General features: G+C 39.2%; 1 protein-coding gene across 3 annotated transcripts in view; it reads right to left on the reverse strand.

Annotated features, from left to right (window-relative positions):
• Positions 1-20739, reverse strand: part of VPS41 (VPS41 subunit of HOPS complex) — a 299363-nt gene that overhangs the window by 97284 nt on the left and 181340 nt on the right. For 2 of the 3 annotated variants that reach the window (XM_075826929.1, XM_075826932.1), the window contains 8 exons: positions 16935-17054; positions 13657-13803; positions 11008-11074; positions 7906-8003; positions 7313-7442; positions 4101-4216; positions 2492-2548; positions 2209-2270 (listed from right to left, as the gene is read on the reverse strand). In XM_075826929.1, the coding sequence (XP_075683044.1) occupies positions 2209-2270; positions 2492-2548; positions 4101-4216; positions 7313-7442; positions 7906-8003; positions 11008-11074; positions 13657-13803; positions 16935-17054 (797 nt within the window). The remainder of the gene's footprint in view (positions 1-2208; positions 2271-2491; positions 2549-4100; positions 4217-7312; positions 7443-7905; positions 8004-11007; positions 11075-13656; positions 13804-16934; positions 17055-20739) is intronic. The other variant, XM_075826930.1, reaches the window with a different exon arrangement.

Here is a 20739-nt window from a genome sequence, read left to right on the forward strand (position 1 = left end):
GGATCAAATACTTAGTTCTCTGTGCACAATGCAAATAAATATATATAATTTTGACAATGTGATTTTTTTTAAATTTTATATAATCTATCTCTCACTGGTAAAATTAACCTAGCTAAAAAATTCTAGACTGTTCATGTCTTTGACAGTGGGCAAACTTACAAAATCAGCAAGGGATCAAATACTTATTTCCTTCACTGTATATATATATATATATATATATATATAGAGAAAGATGTAGAGCGCAGTAGCGGCACCAGGACTTCAAGGTAGATGAAAGCAAAAGTGGATTTATTTCACCTCAACACAGCAACGTTTCGGTTCAACAGGAACCTTTCTCAAGCCATGAGAAAGGTTCCTGTTGAACCGAAACGTTGCTGTATTGAGGTGAAATAAATCCACTTTTGCTTTCATCTACCTTGAAGTCCTGGTGCCGCTACTGCGCTCTACATCTTTCTCTATTTGATTTTGGGGAATTGGTTCACCCCCAGGTAACGAGCACATGGCCTGATTTGTTGTAGCATTGGAGTGCTGTGTTCATCTACCCTGGACTGTATATATATATAATATATATATATATATATATATATATATATATATATATATATATATATATATATATATATATATATATATATACTTTTTATAACATAATCTCACTACAGGCTAATCCATAGAGGGGATTACAGTTTTTTGGAGTTATTCTACACCTCTTGCTTATTGTTTCTCTTTCTCAATTTTATTTGTTTGACAGTGCAGCAGGAATTGTGCTTCTACTAATAAACACATCTTCTTCTAAAAAGTCCTCAAGAATCGTACAAGATTTCATTGATCCTATAGGCTGGTGCTGTAATTTTGGCAGGATCAACTGAAGATCTCATGTCTATGGGGGTCTCCTGAGTGTCCCTCAATGGCAAAAGAGTGGTGGGACATGGTGAATTTCAAAATACTCAAATGTTTTGTTATCATGGGAGCAGTTATTCCACTCGAGTTGAGGTGTCAGGACAATTAGAAAACAGCTTTACTGTCTCAGAATCGACAATTATCACTTAGGATAGGTAGTGATAATTGTTTGAACGCTGTGGGGCCTACCACTGGGTCCCCCACTAACCACGAGAATGGGTGTCCAAAATTTCCTGTTCCTCCATACTGAATGACCGCAGTAAGGAGGACATTGAAAGCGACGACCAAGAATATGCGCTGCCACTCCAATGATGGAAACCGTGGAGTACCAGAATCTGCAATTATCACCTTTTGTTCTGGCACAGCCCCTTTAACTGTATGTCCGGCACAGCATGACTGCACAGCAGTGTACATGGATGCGGTGGGTACAACGATCTATATGTACACTGTGCACAGCAAATAACACATCACAGCACTTTCTGCAAGGGACATCTTAAAAGCATAATCTATATGAACTGAAAAGTAGATTTTAAAGCTACAATCTCACCTATTAAACAATTTATAAAATCTAGAGATAACCCTTATATTGCGTTCAGCACATATATTATATATATATATATACACACACACACACACACTATATATACGCATTTTTAGCAGTGGGTTCGCAGTGAAAAATGCAACTCTGCAGAGAAAAATAAATCTTATACTTGCCCAGGAGTTTGTGTTTCTTCCTCCAGGACGGCCTCCTGGGATGACGTTTCATGCCATGTGACCGCTGCAGCCAATCACAGGCTGTAGCGGTAGTCACATCAGATGAAACATCATCCCAGGAGGTTGGCCTGGATGACGTCAGAGGGGCAGCATCCTGGGATGATGCTTCATCCCATGTGACCGCCGCTGCAGCCAATCACAGGCTGCAGCGGTCTCCTGGGATGAAACGTCATTCCAGGAGGCCAGCTTGCTAGAAGGCCGACTAAGTGCTGGAGTTTTCTGCAGCGGACATTGCGGGCGAAAAACTGCACCACAGTTTGGTGCGTTTTTTTATCCGAAATTCCCTGCTGCGCACAGGGCGGATATGATGTGTGCTATTAGTCAGTGTATCCGCCACGTGTGAACTCAGCCATACACGCACACACTAAATGGCCACTTTATTAGAGACACCTGCCCTTTCACGATTGGAGCTTCCCTGTATGGAAATTAAACACGTAACCCCAGAGTTCAGCATGAAGTCCATGCCTTCCACACAGGGATCATCTAGAGCGATCATGACTAAGAAATAAAGATAAGGTGTCGTGAAATAATTACCTGGCAGCCATGTCGTAATCTCTCTTTTCCACGAGATGTGTTATATAAGATAAGCCAATATCCTGAAAAATTTGAATATACGGTACATAAAAATTTGCAAACCACAAACTACAGCATGTGTAGTGTATATGCACTCTTTAAGTCTTGTGTTCCAGTGAAACAGCTTTAAGTTAGTGCACACATTATGCCAATATTTCCTATAAATTTATTCTGCCCATAATACCAGAATTTATAGCTTGGTAATAAAAAGTAATTAGCAAAAATCACAGTCTGGGAAACTTACCAAAACCTCGTGTCTCTTTATGTTCTTCTGACTAATTTCTGCAGCCATAAGAGCTTCCTTAAAATAGAGAGATCAGAGTGAAAAAATCATTAAAAACCAATAACAAATTAATATGAGACATGGATAAGCAATGTTAATTACCTTCATTGCTGAGAACCATTGGGGAATATGCATCTAGCAGTTTACGGTCTAGTGAAATGATACTATAGCAATTCTAACCGTACACAGGAAGATTGGCGTTGGTTTTCTTCAACATTTGACTGCTTAAAGATCACGATATTTGCAGTGGAGATATAGGGGTATTAAAGCCCTTTTACACAGGCCAATGATCGGTAAGAGGAGTGTCCATGTGTAAGCGGGGAAGCGATCAACTTACAAACGAGCAAATATTTGTTAGTCGGCTGACTGGATCTTTTATGCGGCTGGAAAAATGATCGCTTGTCGGCTGCACATGGATCAAATGAGCACCCATCGACACGCTATATTGTAATTCGGCGTTCGTTTATCACGTAGAATATCTGCCCGTGTAAAAGGCCTTTAAATGTCAGACTCTCTAACTGCATATCAATTAGACATACAATAAAAGAGTGATCAGGGAGGTCTGACCATTGGCACCTTCACCGAGTCCCAAGAACAAGGTGAATCAAGTCCCCATTCATTGTGGAGTGGTGGCTATGCCTGTATGATCAGTCTCCTTTTAAATGAATATCATATACAGATATAGAAAAACCAACTGTGGTTGCTTCCTTATCTCCTATTCATTTTAATCGAGAATTACCCTTTTAATTGGGGTGTCCTGTATCACGAGAACATGTGTAAGTTTCTTGAGCTAACGAAGTTCACCACTTCTGCAACGCATATGTTAATTCGCAAAAACAAGACAGTTTTGCTCATATTGGTGGCTGCTATTTATATTTAAAGAAGCACTTCTAGAAAATATTCACAGAATTGCTTCTATATAAAACAGTATCGCAACACTGCACTGAGTTTTTACTGGTCAGCAGTGATCTAGCCACAATGTGTGAATACAGCATTACAGGCAAAATACTTTTTACAGCTGAATGTTTGCAACAATGGACCATCCCCAGAAAGCTATATTTCTTGAACTTCACATTGATACATTTTACCTAGACTGATATATATTGTAACAAACCATCAGGACAGGAGAGAGATTTGCGCTGCTTATGTGTTTAGCTCACAGAGGATTGTCACAACTAGAATAGATACAATTGTAGCAAACTCCCAGCTGTGAAAAAGACTAGGTCTGGGAAATCAGATTAGTGGGCCAGACAGTCATGGCCTGCTGTAAGGACGTCTTACTCTGCCGGAGACGTCACTGTAGCATACTGTGATTGGCTGCCCCGCTCCTGTGACACATCAGCACGCAAGAGTGTATACAAGATGCGGCAGGGGCCTGAAAACAAACCGCGAGAGAACAGTGAAGAATTATAAAAGGTAAGTATGTTAAAAATGTCATTTTAACATCTTGGGCAGTTTGTTTTAATCCCAAGTAAACCGCTTTAAATGGTAGCTGCATGAATATATATTTGGGTTGTCGTATCTCTCCCAGGTTAGTGTCAGAATAAGAGAACGAAAGCATTAAAAATACCTCATATTTTTTTCGCCCCAATAGCCAGTCAATGTGGTCATCTTGGTCACGCTCTTTGGCCACAACAACGTCTCTCGGGCTGATTATATAAAAGAGTGATTCACCTTCTGCATACTCTGAATAAATGGAAAGCAAAAGAGTATATAGTTATTGACATACAGAATCTGCAATATAAGGCATTATATTTTAACATTTATTCTGCATGAACATTGCATATATTAAATAGGAGTGTCACATGATGGGGTTAGAACACATTTTTCTCCCTTCAAGGATTTTGAGTTCAACAAATTTTTTGTGAAACAAAGACAGAGATCAGCACTTTCCGAGACTTGTCATTGTCACCGTCTTTCAACGTTTATATACAATGCACATAGATCCCAGTGTCGGTTGACAAATATACCATTAGCTGTTATGCATCTTATTTGTTTAGTTCCAGAGAAAATGGATGTAGTGGAAGGACCATGGATCCTGTGGCTTAAACAGCACCATCATATTCTGCAGAGCTGTACATAGATTATCATCATTCTGATCAGTCCCTATCCCCAACGGGACTCACAATATAACTAGAGAAAATTTCAGTAAGCCAATTAACTGATACGTTTTTGGAGTGTGGGGGGGGGGGGTGTGGGAACATGGGAAGAGTCTTCAAACTCTACTTTGCACTCATATGATAGCATGGAAAACAAAGATAAAGAGATTGTCAAATATATCTAACAACATATAAATCAGAGGTAACGTGTAGCTTTTATAAGCAATTTGTATTCCTGCTCTGACCAATTGTTAGTTGAACTTCAGCTTATGGCATTCCCACAGACGCACAAAACTTGACATCAAATTTTGATAGAATGTTGGTTATGGGGCATTCACACAATTGAATGGGACCAAACCCTAGTCTTCCTACATAAGATTGGCCTCGCCCCATGAATACCTGCTGGAGATGTGGAAATAATCCAGGTAGGATTACACATATTTGGTGGGACTGCCCCTTCTTTACAAGATACTGGGCAGACGTTGAAATCTATATCAACAGGAAACAGCTGCTTGACTAACCTAAAACGAGCAGCAGAATTATTACGACTTTGGCTTCGACAACCTTGTTTCAAACCTTCACACAAAATCCTTGCGACTTTCGTAATCTCTGCAACCAAACTTCTAATTCCAACAAAATGGAGAGAGTTGGTGTCCCCAGATATTGACAAATGGCTTTCAAAATTACACCAAATAAGTAGAATGGAAGAGTTGGCAGGTTGGGAAAGCAAAAGCAGACATTTTCTTGACGATGTAGCTAACATGGTTGGACTTCACGATTGGGTGGACCTGAATTACTTCTGTGTTGCATATACAATGTCTTGAAGGTGTTTATGTCATGTCTTATCTGTGGGGCCTAACTCTTGAGATAGGCCTCTTTGCCATTTGTTTCATATTCCCATATGGCTGTCCATGTAGCAACTTCACGAATCTCGCCAATAAGTTCATGAAAGTTACATATTTTTGTGTTCTAGGTTGTGTTTTATAAACAATGTGTCGCTAATAGGCCTACATCTTCCTCTGGAGAAAAGAAGTAGTAGTGATGGAGTTGGGTCTCCTGGAAATTGCTTCGGACCTTACTATATATTGCTCTCTTTTTTGTGGGGATTTATCATGAAGATTGCTCTTCTTTTATGCTTTTCAGTTTACCAGCTGGTTGATTGTATGAGAGATTCCCTGTGTGTCGTGTATTCTATGCCTGTATGTGAACTGTATGCTTTCTCTAGCTTAAGTTTTTATGTGTAAACCGAAATTTTCTACAAAATTTAATAAAAAGATATTTTATGAAAAAATATATATATATAAAGAAAGAGACCAATTAACCCCTTCCCACTTTTGGGCGTGACTGTATGTCCAAATTTAAAGTGCTTTCCCGCACACGGGCGTACAGTCACGCCCTGTAGATAAAGCGAGCACAGGAGATTTGCGCGCTTTATCTTCAGCAGCTGTCAGCGGTCATACACAGCTGATATGTCGCTGCAATGGCAGTTACCGCCGATCACAGCCATTTAACCCCTTCAATGAAAAATCCACTAGGTGCTCCTTTGCTACTGGAGCCTTTGTTTCTGGCCCGTAGCACACTAGGGCCACATGTGGGATATTTCTAAAATCTGCAGAATCAGGGCAATAAATATTCCGTTGTGTTTCTCTGATAAAAACCTTCAGTATTACAGGAAAAATGGATTAAAATGGAATTCCTGCAAAAAAAATGAAATTTGCAAATTTCCCTTCCACTTTGCTTTAATTCCTGTGAAACGCATAAAGGGTTAACAAACTTTCTAAATGCTGTTTTGAATACTTTAAGGGGTGCAGTATTTAAAATGGGGTGATTTGTGGGGGTTCCTAATATTTAAGGCCCTCAAAGCTACTTCAGATCTGAACTGTTCCCTAAAAAAATGTGTGAAATTGCTGCTAAAGTTATAAGCCTTGTAACGTGCTAGAAAAATAAAAGGATGTTCAAAAAATGATGCAAACATACAGTGGACATATGGGAAATGTTAACTAGTCACTATTTTGTATGGTATAACTATCTATCTTACAAGCAGATACATTTGAATTTAGAAAAATGCTAATTTTTGCAAATTTTCTCAAAATTTTGGTATTTTTCACAAAAAATATTGCATTTATCGACTAATTTTTTGGACGAACATAAAGTACAATATGTCACGAGAACACATTTTTAGAATCGCTTGGATAGGTAAAAGCATTCCGGAGTTATTACCACATAAAGTGACAAGTCAGATTTAAAAAATGAGGCTGTGTCATATGGTCCAATAGTGGCTGCGTCCTTAAGGGGTTAATGGACAACAATTGTGGAAAACGGAATAAACAGGCTGATTTTGCCAACATTTATCTCATGTCTATAGCCAGCTTAGATAAAATGCAGATGGAAAGGGAAAGACTATCAGATAGAGCCCAGGTCAGATAAGAAAACATGCAAGGTATTCACATAATACAAGAATTTACACCTTTACTAAAAGTTTTTGCCTGAAATTATTAGCTGCACCTTATGGTCTGCTGAGTTGTATACATTAGTAGTTACAATATTAATTTCCATAATTCAGTTTGTAGACAAAGAGAGATTAAATGTAAAGTGTAGTTTTCCAATCATAGAGCATAGAAGTAAAAAACAGTCCTCACGCACACCACACATACTAGAGAAAACCCACTTTCTGACTTCTTACCCAAACGATAATCCCGACACTCATTCTCTTGAAAACCCCGGACTGTTATAGCATCTGAGGAAACCTCTTCACAGGAGTCTGCTTGAGGCTGAATAATATCTAGTCGAGGCCTGGCACAAAGTTCTTTATTCTGGAACAACAAGCACATTTATTCGGGAACATAAAACCACAGTTCAACTTTTTTATCCCATTGATCAAAAAATATTCTATATATCCTGGATACACAGCAGATGTATCTAGCACTGAGACATGAATCCGTCAGGTCAGCAGCACTGACGGGTTCATAACTTAGTTGTGATTGATAACAAGTGGATCCTGCAGGAGCCGCTGTCACTGAATCTATCAGTCTGGCTGTCCTAACGGATACAGCATTCAGCACTAGATACAGCTGCTCTGTATACAGGATACAAAGCAGCTGTATCTCAAAAAGTAACAATAATTTTGAATAAAATGGAATTACAAAGTTGCACCAAACACACGGACATTTTTATAAAAAAAAATAACACAACGTTTTCAAAAGGTGTACATAGCCTTTAAAGGTTAGCGAGTAAGAGGACTCAGGAGCTGTATGTAGAAAGAAAGGGGGTACTTACTGCATTGTCAGAAGTCTCCTTTACAAAGAAAAGCATCACAAACTGGTCGCAGAGAGGGGCTATTCCACTAATAAAGAATTCTGTATCAAACTGTGACACTAAAAAGAGAATTAAAAAAAAAAAAGTTGATACGTAATGAAGGCCTGAGTTAATAACCATCCAGGTTTAGGTGGTATACCTAAACGTCCACATGAGGTTACCAGCTTATGAGGTAACCTACGAATTGTACAATTTATAAGCTTACGGCCAGTTTCAGACGGTCCTGATGTGGCTGAATATTAGCGTCCATATTATGTCTGAAGTATCTGCACAACCTGCAGTCTTAGAGAACCGAACTTAGTTTAACATAGAACCATATGGCTAGTTCGGTTCACTAGAACCATAAAATATCAGGGTATCGCAGCCGTAATACGGATGCAAAAATGCTGCTGCATTATACCCTTCTGAAAACCAGTCTTACTCAAACTCCAATTACTCAATAAATCCCAATAGTCTTCACTGAAATGCAAGGTGCAGTGGTCATTATACACAGCATTACAGAATAAAAATGGTCATGCTGGAAATAGCTGAAGATTCCACCCCACTCCTTTAAAAAAAAAGCAGACATATGAGGCAATCTGCCAAAATATCATTCACCCAGAGGCTATATTACTGAGAAAAGCTTTCCAACACACCGCAAATCCCAAACTGAAAATTGGTCTCGCTTTCCACATATTGCGTAGTAGCTTAAAACAAGGTTTGATCTTCAAAAACATTTGAAAAACAAGAACATGATATAACACAAATAGCATAAAAAAGACAAAATCTATAGAATTGTACTAAATATTTATTTACTAAAATAGAAATGTGTAGTTCTAATGATGCTATAATCAATACAAAACCATAAAGACAATAGACATATAGACGTTAATGGCAGCTGTACTATTTTCTAGAGAAATATGCACTTTCCAAAGTAAAAAGGAAAACAAGTAAACTATAGAAAACCTTTCTTCTACTTCAGACACATTACTGCCTGCTCAGCCTGTATAGGTAAAACTATTAGTCTATTGCTCATTTTAATGTTTTATTGCCTCTCTGCATGTTTTGGGATATGTCCATATGCATCTATGAATAGCTACAGTTCTTAAAAGAGCACTAAACCTAGAAATAAATGATAAAAAAATAAATAGGGCACTTGTGATTGTAATCTGAGACAGTAGGATGAAGCAAAAAGAGGAAACTAAAGGAGGAATTGCTGGGAATGTTTTTATTTGTTTAGTGATCCTTTAAAGGAACTGTGAAGCTTAAACATTGCATAATGAAAAATCAAGAAAACTTTTTAATATCTCTACTTGCAGTCATTGAATGGAAACATTCTTGTTTTCATCTAGGAAGATAAAACCCCATCTGACCTAGTCCTGCACATAGTTGTGTTTATTAGAAAGTTTTAGTGTGGTTAAGAGAAATCCATCTGAGGTTAAAGAGTAGCTCCACTTGTGATTTCCTGCCTGACCGGACATTAGGAGACCACAATTTGAGTCAGACGTTTAAGAGAATCTATCACTTCTGAGGAAGCCTCATGAAGTGATAAAAGACCATAAAGTAATTTTTTAAATATATATATAAAAATGAGAAAATTAAAGATTTACCACTTTAATGCAAAGCCAAATACTGTCTCTTTAAGAACGGAGCCGACTTGTGTCTGAAGTCCGGCATACCTGAGTGTGCAGTCAAAATCTCGAGTGACTGCATTGGGGGATTTCCTACTTCAGAGCTGGGACCAGGACAGTGCAGGGGGAGACTTCTATATAGAGGCAGCTGTGTGGTCATTGGTCTTTTCTGCTATGATGTGGACAGCAGATAAAACCTTAAGGCCCATTTACACGGGCCAATAATCAGGCGAACAAGCGTTCTATTTAACGACCAATGTATTCAGGCGAAAAATTAGGCAAACATTCGTTCGTCGGCTGATGACATCATTTTTGCAGCCAATAAAATAGTCGTTGCTGGCAGCGCATCTCCTCGTGTAAACAGAGGATGTGCTGCCGACAATGATACAGACTGATGTGGACTGAATGAAGGTATTATTGACCGTTTGTCCCCATACAATAAGGCATCATCCTGTGTAAAAGGGCCAGTTAACGAGCGCTGATCGGCTTGTTATATCGTCAATCGGGGCTTGTAATGGGCATAAATGCCCGTGTAAACCAGCCATAACTTAACAAGCCTTAACTCTATCAGGCATTTATAGAATATCCAAAGGATATGCCATAAATGTCTGATAGATGTGGGTCTCCACTCTGGAAGCCGCACCTAAATTGAGAACAGGGTTCCAACGATCCGGCTTTCAAGTAAAATCTTGAAAAAAGCCTTCCCAGAAGATTGTAAACTGTTTTAGCTGAAAAAGGGAGGACCAACTCCATATCAATGCCTATGGATTTAGAATGGCATGTCATAAAAGCTCCTGTAGGTGTAATGTGTAGGTGTCCCGATACTTTTGTCCATATAGTGTATGTCTATATCATAGACCGGTAAATTCTGTTTTTTTAGTTAAACATATTTAAAATAAAAGGTCCTAAGCAGAAATTTGTACTGATGATGAATTTAGTTCACATAGGGAATGCGTAGACTGATACACTGCACCAAACCATCAGCTGTGTGAGAAAGACTAAGTCAGGTCAAAATTTCAGCCTGCTGATGTAGCCAACATCAAGCAATGAAAATTTTATTGAGCAATTGAATTAGAGGGTTACATGTTTTTATCATGCAATGTTCGAGCTTTATCGAAGCCTGAAAACTCCTTTAACTGGTGTACAAATAAAGAAAGTGGTCGCAGCTCATGTGAAAACGAAACACCCCGCTCCTCCTTAGTAAAGAAGGCCGTTAAAACCATAAGTCAATGGAAGCATAATTCAGCGGGTCATGTAGACTGCCAACATGAACCACATCCCAGCCACTGTGCAGTGTTACTGAAGATGAATGTGCGTTAGTGGAATGATATTATAGGGACAATCCTTTTTTTTAATAAGAAACGGATTCAAGACGATAGGAATAAAAATCATTGATCACTAGATATATGACTTAGTAGTTGTACACACCTGCAGAAATTCATAAATATCTTACCAATCTCCACATAACGGTTGGGCAAGTCCCTTACTTCACTGGCATGACGCTCCTTCACAGAACAGACCTGTAACAGTGAGCAATATATTAGCAGATTCTGCTACAACCCATGGACTCCTTGTGATCATTTAATCCAATGACGAATGATCTATTTCAGTCAATTTACAATCCAAAAAGTTAAAATTCTTCAACAGAAGTAGGAAAGTTAATGCTGAGTCCAGGGGATCCCAGTGTGTGTGTGCAAGTAAACAACGCTGTGTCAAGTCACACCTGAAGGGCTTGTCCAAAATGGACAAACTTTTTAATGCATAATTAAACTTTTAAAAGCATTTCAGGGTTCAAATTAAAAAAAGGAGAAAGGGCCTGTTCACATCAGCGTTGGCTTTCCGTTGCAGGGTTTCGGGTGAACCCCGAAACGGAAAGTCAAACTGAAACCACAGCTGTGGTTTCCATTTGACTTTCCGTTGCGGGGTTCCATGACGGAAACCTCCGACGGAACCCCAGAACGGAAAGCCAAAGCGGATGTGAAAAGGCCCTTATGTTTATCCTTATTCTGAACTAAAAATGGATCAGAGTAACAGATTATACAACGCAAATGTGAACTGAGCCGAAGCCCTCATGCACACGACCACATTGGTTTTGCGGTCATGGTTCCGTTGCGGTCCGTCGTACTGCTTAAAAGCTTTGTTGTTTGTCATGTGTCATCAGGACTCACGAATCCACAACAATTCATCAGTATAAGTGAACCCGCAAATCAGGACCGTAAAAGGACTTTTAAAATGAGAGTTTTTGTGGTCCGGATTTGCGGCCCCAGCACTGATCCGTAAAAACCAGGGGCTTGTTCATGGGGCAATAGAAATGTATGGGTCTACAATTTATCCACAGAAATATGGATAAATTGCGGCTGCAAAAGTATGGTCGTGTGCAAAACTCTGTAACACACTGATCACATTGGCATCAAGGCACACGATTTTACAAGACCGATGAGGGGTACTGTATGATGGATTCTTTTGATAGATCAGTTATGACTCGTTGACTTATAATGGGTTTGTCTGGTTTCCTTCCTTTTTTTTTTACTGGATAGAATAGCGCTTCTCTTCTGACTGTCAAAAAGCAACAGAAACCTGATGGAAAAGAAATAACGTGTCACCAGAGCCCCATGGTCATCTCTGATGCCACAGTGCGCTGCTCCATGGTAAAAGGAAACCAGCAGAATTCTGGATATAGCTTTCAGCATAAATGGAGTAGAAAACAGTACGGTAAAGTGAATGTTCACCTTTGAATATCACTTTTTTTTGTATCTAAAAAGGTTAAGACATTCTGTTTTGATTCATTTCTTAATAAATAAATTCTTAATCTGCATAGTGGTCATAACTTTAGGATACAAAACACCAAGTCCTCTAGTTTTAAAATAATATGTGGCTCTCTGCAGCCATCACTACAGGGATCTTAGGAGTTTACTACATAGTATTATACATTGCACGCAATAATAACACAGTATGCAGTAAGCTCCTAAGGGCCTGTTCACACCTGCGTCAATGTTTTCATTGTTCTGATCAGTCAGGAGGAGCAGAACAACGAAAATACCGGAAGCAACGGTTCCGTTAATTGACTGACACCATTGGCGCCCGACAGAGCCTATTGACTTTAATGGATTCCGTCGGGTTTCCGTCCTGGTGTCCGTCATTTAACCGGAAACAATAGTACAGCATGCTGCGCTATTGTTTCCAGTACTTTCAGGCGTATCTGTGACGGAGGCTCCTAACAGGGCTTCCACTGCAGATGTGAACGAGGCCTAAGCTCCCTCTAGTGGTAGCTGCAGGCAGCCAGCATGTTATCTTCTAAATCTATGTCTGTGCAGGGGACTTGGAGCTCAGTAACAGAAAAACAATTAACCAATTAATGCCCACACAGTTTTGTGCCTTAATGATCAGAATCAGTTTTCAGATTATTTGAGTACACTGGTAAAAATAAAAAACCCTAAAAAAAATGTGTATTTCTATTCAGCCATGGTGCAACGGTTATTTTGTTAGGGTACCTGCATCAGGGGCTTGGTATACAATTGGCGGGCATTTATTTTTTTATTTAATTATAATTTATTTACTTTTTATTTGTCCCCCAAAAGGTCAACATGGAGACTTTAATGTTGTATAGCTTTTTTTTTATTACTTATTTTTTTGTATTACTTATTTCCCCTATAAAATAATTTATTACAGCAGCCCCAGTTCCAGGGAAACCACCCATGACATGTGACAACTGTCACTGTCAGGGCTGTGCTGGCCTGTGTGTAGTTAGTATGGAGACCCAGAAGTATGGTCATGTGACTGGTCATCTGGCAGTCACCTGATTGTTGGGACCAATGGAGAAAGCGGCACTAGCGCTGTGTATAGAGCGATCGGGAAGGCAGAAGAGGTAAAATACAATTTGTCTACTCCCATGCAGCCATTAATCTACAGCGCAGCAAGAACACAGCACTTTAGAATAAGGCTCATTAATGACCGCCATAAAAAGACGTATCGGCGGTCATTAAGGTGTTAAGCAATTTACCAGAACAGGATTTCGGAACGAATGACGACATGATTGCATTTAAAATTGGTACAAGATCATTTAAAAAGCTTGTTGCAAAGTATTTACGGAGTTCCAATCTACCTTAACAGATTTCCCCCATCCAATTACAAGAGTTAGATTATCCTTCCAGTAAAGGTTGCAGAGATACATGTCCGGACGTAGGCTTGTGTCATCTCTAGGTACATTCGTAATCCTTTGTTTTGTGATGATGTCAAATATTTTGACTCCCTATAAAAAAGGCAACAAGTTTTTAATATATAAAAAAAAAAAAAAATACAAGAGGGGAGAAAAACATAGCATGTTATATTTTGGTTGAAATAATATACATTATGCATATATAGACACCGTTCAGTCATAACATTAGTCAATAACATGGATTATCTTGTTACAAAGGTTCCTGACAAGGGGTGGGATAGATTAGGCAGCAAGTGAACAGTCCGCTCTTGAAGTTGATGTGTTGGATGCAGGAAAAATGGGCAAGTGAAAGGATCTAAGCGACTTTGACAAGGGCCAAATTGTGATGGCTTAGACAACTGTGTAAGAACATCTCCAAAACAGCAGGCCATGTGGGGTATTGCCAGTATGCAGTGGTTAGTACCTACAGATGTGTCCTCCCTTACCTTTCCTTCAATTGCATTAAGTTACGTATATCATTTGTCATTATAACAACAACAATACAATTTGACACCATCCAGTAAAAAAAAAGAAAAGTATATTTTAAACATATATATTTTTTTTAACATTGGAGACTATGGGGATGTATAGCTGAAGGAGGTATACATTGGTCTTTCTTTTTATGAATTTGTTTTACAGCTCCCACCATACTTCTCAGAAAATGGTCGGATTTAGAGATAAAATAAGGAAGGACAAACTGTGGATTATTGACAGGGTCAAGGGCGCCTCTGCCGATCATAAAAAGGTGTCTGAAAAGACATAGTGCATCACAGTTTGCTTTGTTTGGGGCTGCGCAGTTGAAGACCAGTCGTGCCTCTGTCCACTGCCAAAAGTGCCTAAAATGGGAACATGAGAATCAGAACTGGACCATGGAGTAATGGAAGAAGGTGGCCTGGTCTGATGAATTACATCTTCTTTTACATCAGGTGAACACTATGGGAAGGCTGCAAACCTGCGGGGGCAGTTTGTAGGTCTGGGCAATGTTCTGCTGGGAAGCCTTGACTTGTTGCAGACAAAGTACACCACGTTATGGCAATGGGATTACAGTGGCCTCTTTTAGCAGGATAATGCGCCCTGTCACACTGCAAAAATTGTTCCATAAAGGTTTGAGGAACATAAGGAGTTCAAGGTGTTAACAGTCTCCAAAGATCTCAATCCAATCATCTGTGGGACGTGCTGGAAAAACAAGCTTAAGCCATAGAGGCACCAGCTCGTATCCTGCAGGAAAAGATCTTCTGCTAACATCCCGGTGCCAGATCCCCCGACACCTTCAGAGATCTTGTGAAGTCCATACAGGTCAGTGCTGTTTTGACAGGATAAGGGGGACCTACACAATATTAGGCAGGTGGTTTTATTGTTACAGCTGTATATATTGTATGTACACCCATATGAATATCTCATCTCATGGTAATGAGAATGTAGCTGTATACCTCCTCTTAGTTGGGTCCTTCAGCAGATCAATTGTGTTTTCCGGGATTCCTTTAAGTATTCCTGTTTTAAAGGAGTCCTGGAGAATTTCGAATGGCTGGGGAGTTGCCACATAGGCTCATCATTGTATGTGTCCTGCTTTACTCCAACCCCTTAATTGACAATTGGATGGGTTTTTATTGGGTGCAATGGTCGGTTAGAGAGTGGTCGGAATCTCCATGATTTTAAATAGCCCATGGCACCATTTTAAATAGCCCATTAGCTGAAGGGCTAATGTTTACAACAATTGGGATGTCAACGCATGCAAATGTCTCAGTACTAGCCAAGCACACAGGGATCTACCTGGCACCCCTGAAAATTAGGAAGTAAGGCTTCTCCCCAATACAAATTGGAGTACAATTTTGATATAAATAATCCAACAAACACATCTTTATACCTCTGGTCTTCACCACAAATAGTCTACGGGGCCCTCCTATGCTCCCACTGACCTCATCAGGCCATGAAGGAGTATAGGTCATACTGTGAGTTGCCAGTCTAGTAGACTATTCCCGTTGGCAGAGCTGAAAAGAATGGTAGGTTGAAAAATACTACAGCAGTTTTTATTCTGAAGTTGTGGGAATTTTGGGAATGTCACATAGGATGTATAGTAAATCTCACAGAAGCGGTGTAAATCATAGTCATGAATCCCAGTAATAAAAAGATGAATGTAAATGTCTATGCGTCCATCATACTAGATATCGGTGAAATATACTCAATGAGAGGCTTTAGTAATAACCACCACTTTTATATACAGATGTAAAACAATGTTCATAAACCACAAGAATTGTTTCTGCATTTGAAAAAATACTTCAACCCGTCAGGACTGAATTCTTCATATAAAGCAGACTAGGCTTGGATTCGTCATTTACTGTGATCAGCTATCATAATGCTTTGTTGTGGGTTATGTGATTGAAGGCGAGACAAAGGGTTCTGCCAATGATCAGAAAGTGCCCATCCGTGCCGACTATTGCTTCACATTGAACTACACAGCCTGACACTTAAATAACAGCTTAGTCTTTTTGTTTGGTCGGATGAGATGTAGAAAGCAACTCATGAAACCAAACCTTAAAGAAACCCTTTCATCAGATTCTCAATTACATTTTTTCTTTACTTTACAGAACACGATGTAATACAAGCTGGGTTAGCGAAGGAGAAATCTGCGCGTTCTCCAGGACAGGTTACGCTACATGCAAATATAAAGCATGCGTATAATATGTTAATAATAATATGTTCAGTATGTATTATCAAATACTGAAGTCACTGTGATGTCTAACTGGCACTTTCCCCGAGGGACAACTCATGCCAGTACCAGTAGGACAACAATGCAGAATCTTTCTTCAAAGTGGTTGTACAGGATTAGAAAAAAAGTTGTTTTTTTCCCCAGAAACAGCGCCACTCTAGTCAATGGGCTATGTCTGGTATTGCAACTCATTTTCATTGAAGTTAAATAGAGATAGTGCCATAGAGAATGAATGGAGTGGCAGCATACATGAATTCATCGCAGCTCCATTCATTCAGGGAACTCGGGACTGACATTCTTTTGATCGGTGGGACCCCTAGAGTGCACGGAGTTGTGTCGTAAAGTTTCCCTATAGGTAGCACATGACTACGAGGCTTTTCCCGACACGTGATATACATTAGGAATTAAAACAGTAAGAGCGTTATTCTCCCCCAACTACGTTTACTTCACCAGACAGGCTAAAAAACCAGCATCTTACCATATTATTGGACCAAGCAATAAGATTTCCCCGCCATCTAATATTGGTTATAGTCCCTTCTCCTTCATGTAAAATGGTTGTCTTCCACCGGTTCAGCCAGGTCCTCTCATATAAGATCAGCTATGGAGACATAAAATATAAAACTAAGCAATCTTACGGCACTCATCTAGTCGTGTACAAGTTTTGCAGATGTAAAACGCACGCACACAATAAATTACATACTCTTAGAAATAGAACTGACTCTTTATTAATCAATTCAGAAAGGAAACCATTAAAAGCCTAATATATAGCAGTGACTGTACCCTATAGGGCTCCATTGCCAGTTAGCTACTAACAAAAAAAAAAATACATTTGAGGCAGAAATGGAAAAAAAAAAACACAAAAAAAAACAACAACATTCCTGCCTTCTCTATTGGGTGACCACTACTGTGTGAGCTAAATGGCAGCCATGTTGATTTCTACGCTTTTCCACAGGAGCAGATAAAACAAGAAACTTGAAACAATTAAAACTCTTAAAATGTGACGAGAGAACAACTCAAACATTTATTTTTTTTGCTTTTTTTAAAGGTCCAGTAAAAGGATATGTCAACTTTGTGCTTCTGTAGCATCTTAGCTTTGTTACATCAGGGCACAGCTATGATCATTAACTTCACTTTAATTGCATTTTCTATTTGTACTCTGAAATCTTTCCCTCCCACATACTTTACACTGCAGCTCTGCTTGTTTAGATTGATTACTGTGTATAAGATAAGTACACCAAGAATTTATTGCATTACAGTAAAAGCAGAATTATTATAAACTACAAAAAAACGTGAGATAAGATAATCAGGGAAACACCACATATACAGAGCCAAAGGTACTTTATAATGAGCTCCAAATCTAATGTTTCGTGCACACTGCCGCATTATAGCTTTATTTTGTATGGAGCCGTAATAGGGCTCCCATTCAAGTGCATGGGGCCTCTACTGTACCCAATCTACTTTTTGCATGGAGGCGTACAGAGGTTTTTTTCTGTCATATTCCATTTCTTCTAGAAGCAGTGCAGGCTCCATGCATACACTATGGAAACAGGCTTAATAATTCTAATTGTTAATTAGGTACGTGTGTGAGAACACACAGTACGCATTTTCAATTATTATTAACGCATCCATAATCTAAATCCAATGTAAAGAATTCAGTAATCCTTACAATAAAGTGGTTTACCACAAGATGGCGCCAGAGCACACCAATTAAGCTACAAACTAACCTGAAGCAATGGGCATTTTCTATGCAGCACATAACATTGCAAACCTGCAAGGGTAACATCTTGTAATTTTGTTTCTTTGTCCTACTGAGCTCATCTTGTGGGTGTACTGTAGACGGTACTTACACCCATGGGTGCCTGAGCAAAATCATTACTGTGCAAATGACTTTTGGTCGGATCTTGTGAACTAAGGTTTTAAAATATCTGTTCCATTTCACAGGGGTCATGGACAGAGGACATTTAATGCAAATTGCTAAAGTGTTACTACTCTAGAATTACAAATTGACTGAGAGTAAACTTAGAAGAAGGAAAAACAGGCTGTGCGCTGCCACAAGAATAAAAATGGAACATTAACCTTTAAGGTGGCAAATGCAGCAATAAAGCATTGAAAAGCAAACGTAATTGCTGCCCCAATGGAATACAGGATCCCACAGAATTATATTGTGTGTTAATATCATGGGGCGAGGTGTCATTTAAATACTATTTGCCAATGTTATTGGTAAAAGGCTGGAATGTCATCACTAGAGACACGTGATCTTACCCCTCCTTAACAACATATCATAAGATGTACAAAAGTTGCTCATATTGTATCAAAGAAACCCACTGAAGGTTATTAATTAAACCCTTAAGGAACGAGACATTTTTGATTTTTTCGTTTTCGTTTTTCACTCCCCGTGTTCCAAGAGCTATAACTTTTTTATTTTTCCGTCAATAGAGCGGCGCGAGGGCTTATTGTTTGCGGGGGGACACACCTTAACAGAAGCAGACAAAAGGCAGACCTTGGGGCCTTCATTCGGCCCCCGGGCTGCCATGACAACCACCGGCGCCCCCCCCCCCAATAGCGATGTGAGGGCGACGATGAGCTATTGGAAGGGGCTGCCCCCCTCTTTTCAACGCTCCAGATGCTGCGGTCATGATTGACTGCAGCATTTGAGGGGTTAAACGGCCAGGAACAGCACGATAGCCCAGACTAACGGCAGGAAACAGGGATCGGCTTTAAAACACAGCCGACACCCGCAGGGTATGGAGGGCGCTCAGCCATGAGAGGCCTTCATACTTTCTTAGTTCTATCTTACCCGGCTCTGGGGTCTCTCGGACACTTCTTGGTTACATGGTGGAGTTACGGAAACAGTGTAACTCGCTGAGCTACGCTGTTTCCGTAACTCCTATTCACGGCTATGGAACTTACGGAAACAGTGTAGCTCAGTGAGTTACGCCGTTTACGTAACTGATCCATGTATTGCAGTGTATTGTACAGTCCCCTAGGGGAACTAATAAAATGTGTAAAAAAAAAAAAAGTTTGATACATTTCAGGAGTGTAAAAAAAAAAAATTTAAAAAGCAAAAAAAAAACAAAAAACCTTTTCCCATTTTTTCCCCCAAGCACAATGTAAAAATAAAAAAGAATAAAAGAAAATTGGTGTAGCTGCGTCCGTCAAAGTCCGAAACGATTACAACACAGCATTATTTGATAGTGAACGGCGTAAAAAAAAAATAAACATGTAAAACCTCAGAATCGTTGTTTTTTGGTCACCATAGCACTAAAAACAATTAAATAAAAAGTGATAAAAAAATCTTATGTACCAAAAAAATGGTGCGAATAAAAACTATAGCTCGTCCCGCAAAAAATAAGCCCTCACACCGGTCAAACGATGATAAAATATAAGTTATAGCTCTCAGAATGTGGTGAAACCGAACAAATTTTTTTTTTTTAACCAATAGTTTTTTCTTTGTAAAAGAAGTAAAATAAATTCTTTTTTTCCTATTTTCTGTAGTCTAAAACCTGGGTACGTCTTATAGTTAGATGCGTCTTATAGTCCGAAAAATACGGTATATTAGAAAACTGTATGATCTCTTATTCTATAAAAAAAACATAAAAAAGTAAAAAGTGAACAACCCCTTTAAATATGGGCTAAGGAATGGGACATTGTTTGCCTTGTATATGTCTTGTCCATAGATATCAGTTGTTCCTATAGGTACGCAAACAATTACGACCAAAATTTGCCAGAGAATACATACTTATATGTTCACAGTGAACCGATAAACTAAATTTAGATCACTTTTACACCTTAACGTCTGTCCTCGGACTGCTGGCTAAAGAAGGGTCTATCCTGATGATGGGCTACAGATAAGCTCTAGGGAACATCTGCTCATGACTTGCCTGCTGTTGATAGATGAGGACTGCTTTTATTCGGAGCAGGAGAAATGTAACTATAGTCCGGTTCTGTTATAGAAGTTAGTTCCTTTGGATAAAAATATAAAACTGGCAAATAAATTAGCCCCTGTTTCGCAGATACCGAATGCATGTTCAGGTGAAAATTAAGACGTTACTTTTATTTTTATCTAAGTATTAGACAAACACACACAGATTTAGAAAGCACAATGTGAACGGAGCGTCCCTATGCTAATAGCGTAGTGTAACTTGGCAGTCTATGAAGTCTTGTAGCAGTGTCAAGGCAAAGCGAACTAGGACTACATTGCCTGTATAAGTGAGAACAAAGAGATAACGGCTGCATTCCCCTTAATGAGGGCAATGTTTCAGGTCAAATTGATGTTAAAATAA

This window comes from Rhinoderma darwinii, chromosome 5 (assembly GCF_050947455.1).
Source record: "Rhinoderma darwinii isolate aRhiDar2 chromosome 5, aRhiDar2.hap1, whole genome shotgun sequence".
Lineage (NCBI taxonomy): Eukaryota > Metazoa > Chordata > Amphibia > Anura > Rhinodermatidae > Rhinoderma > Rhinoderma darwinii.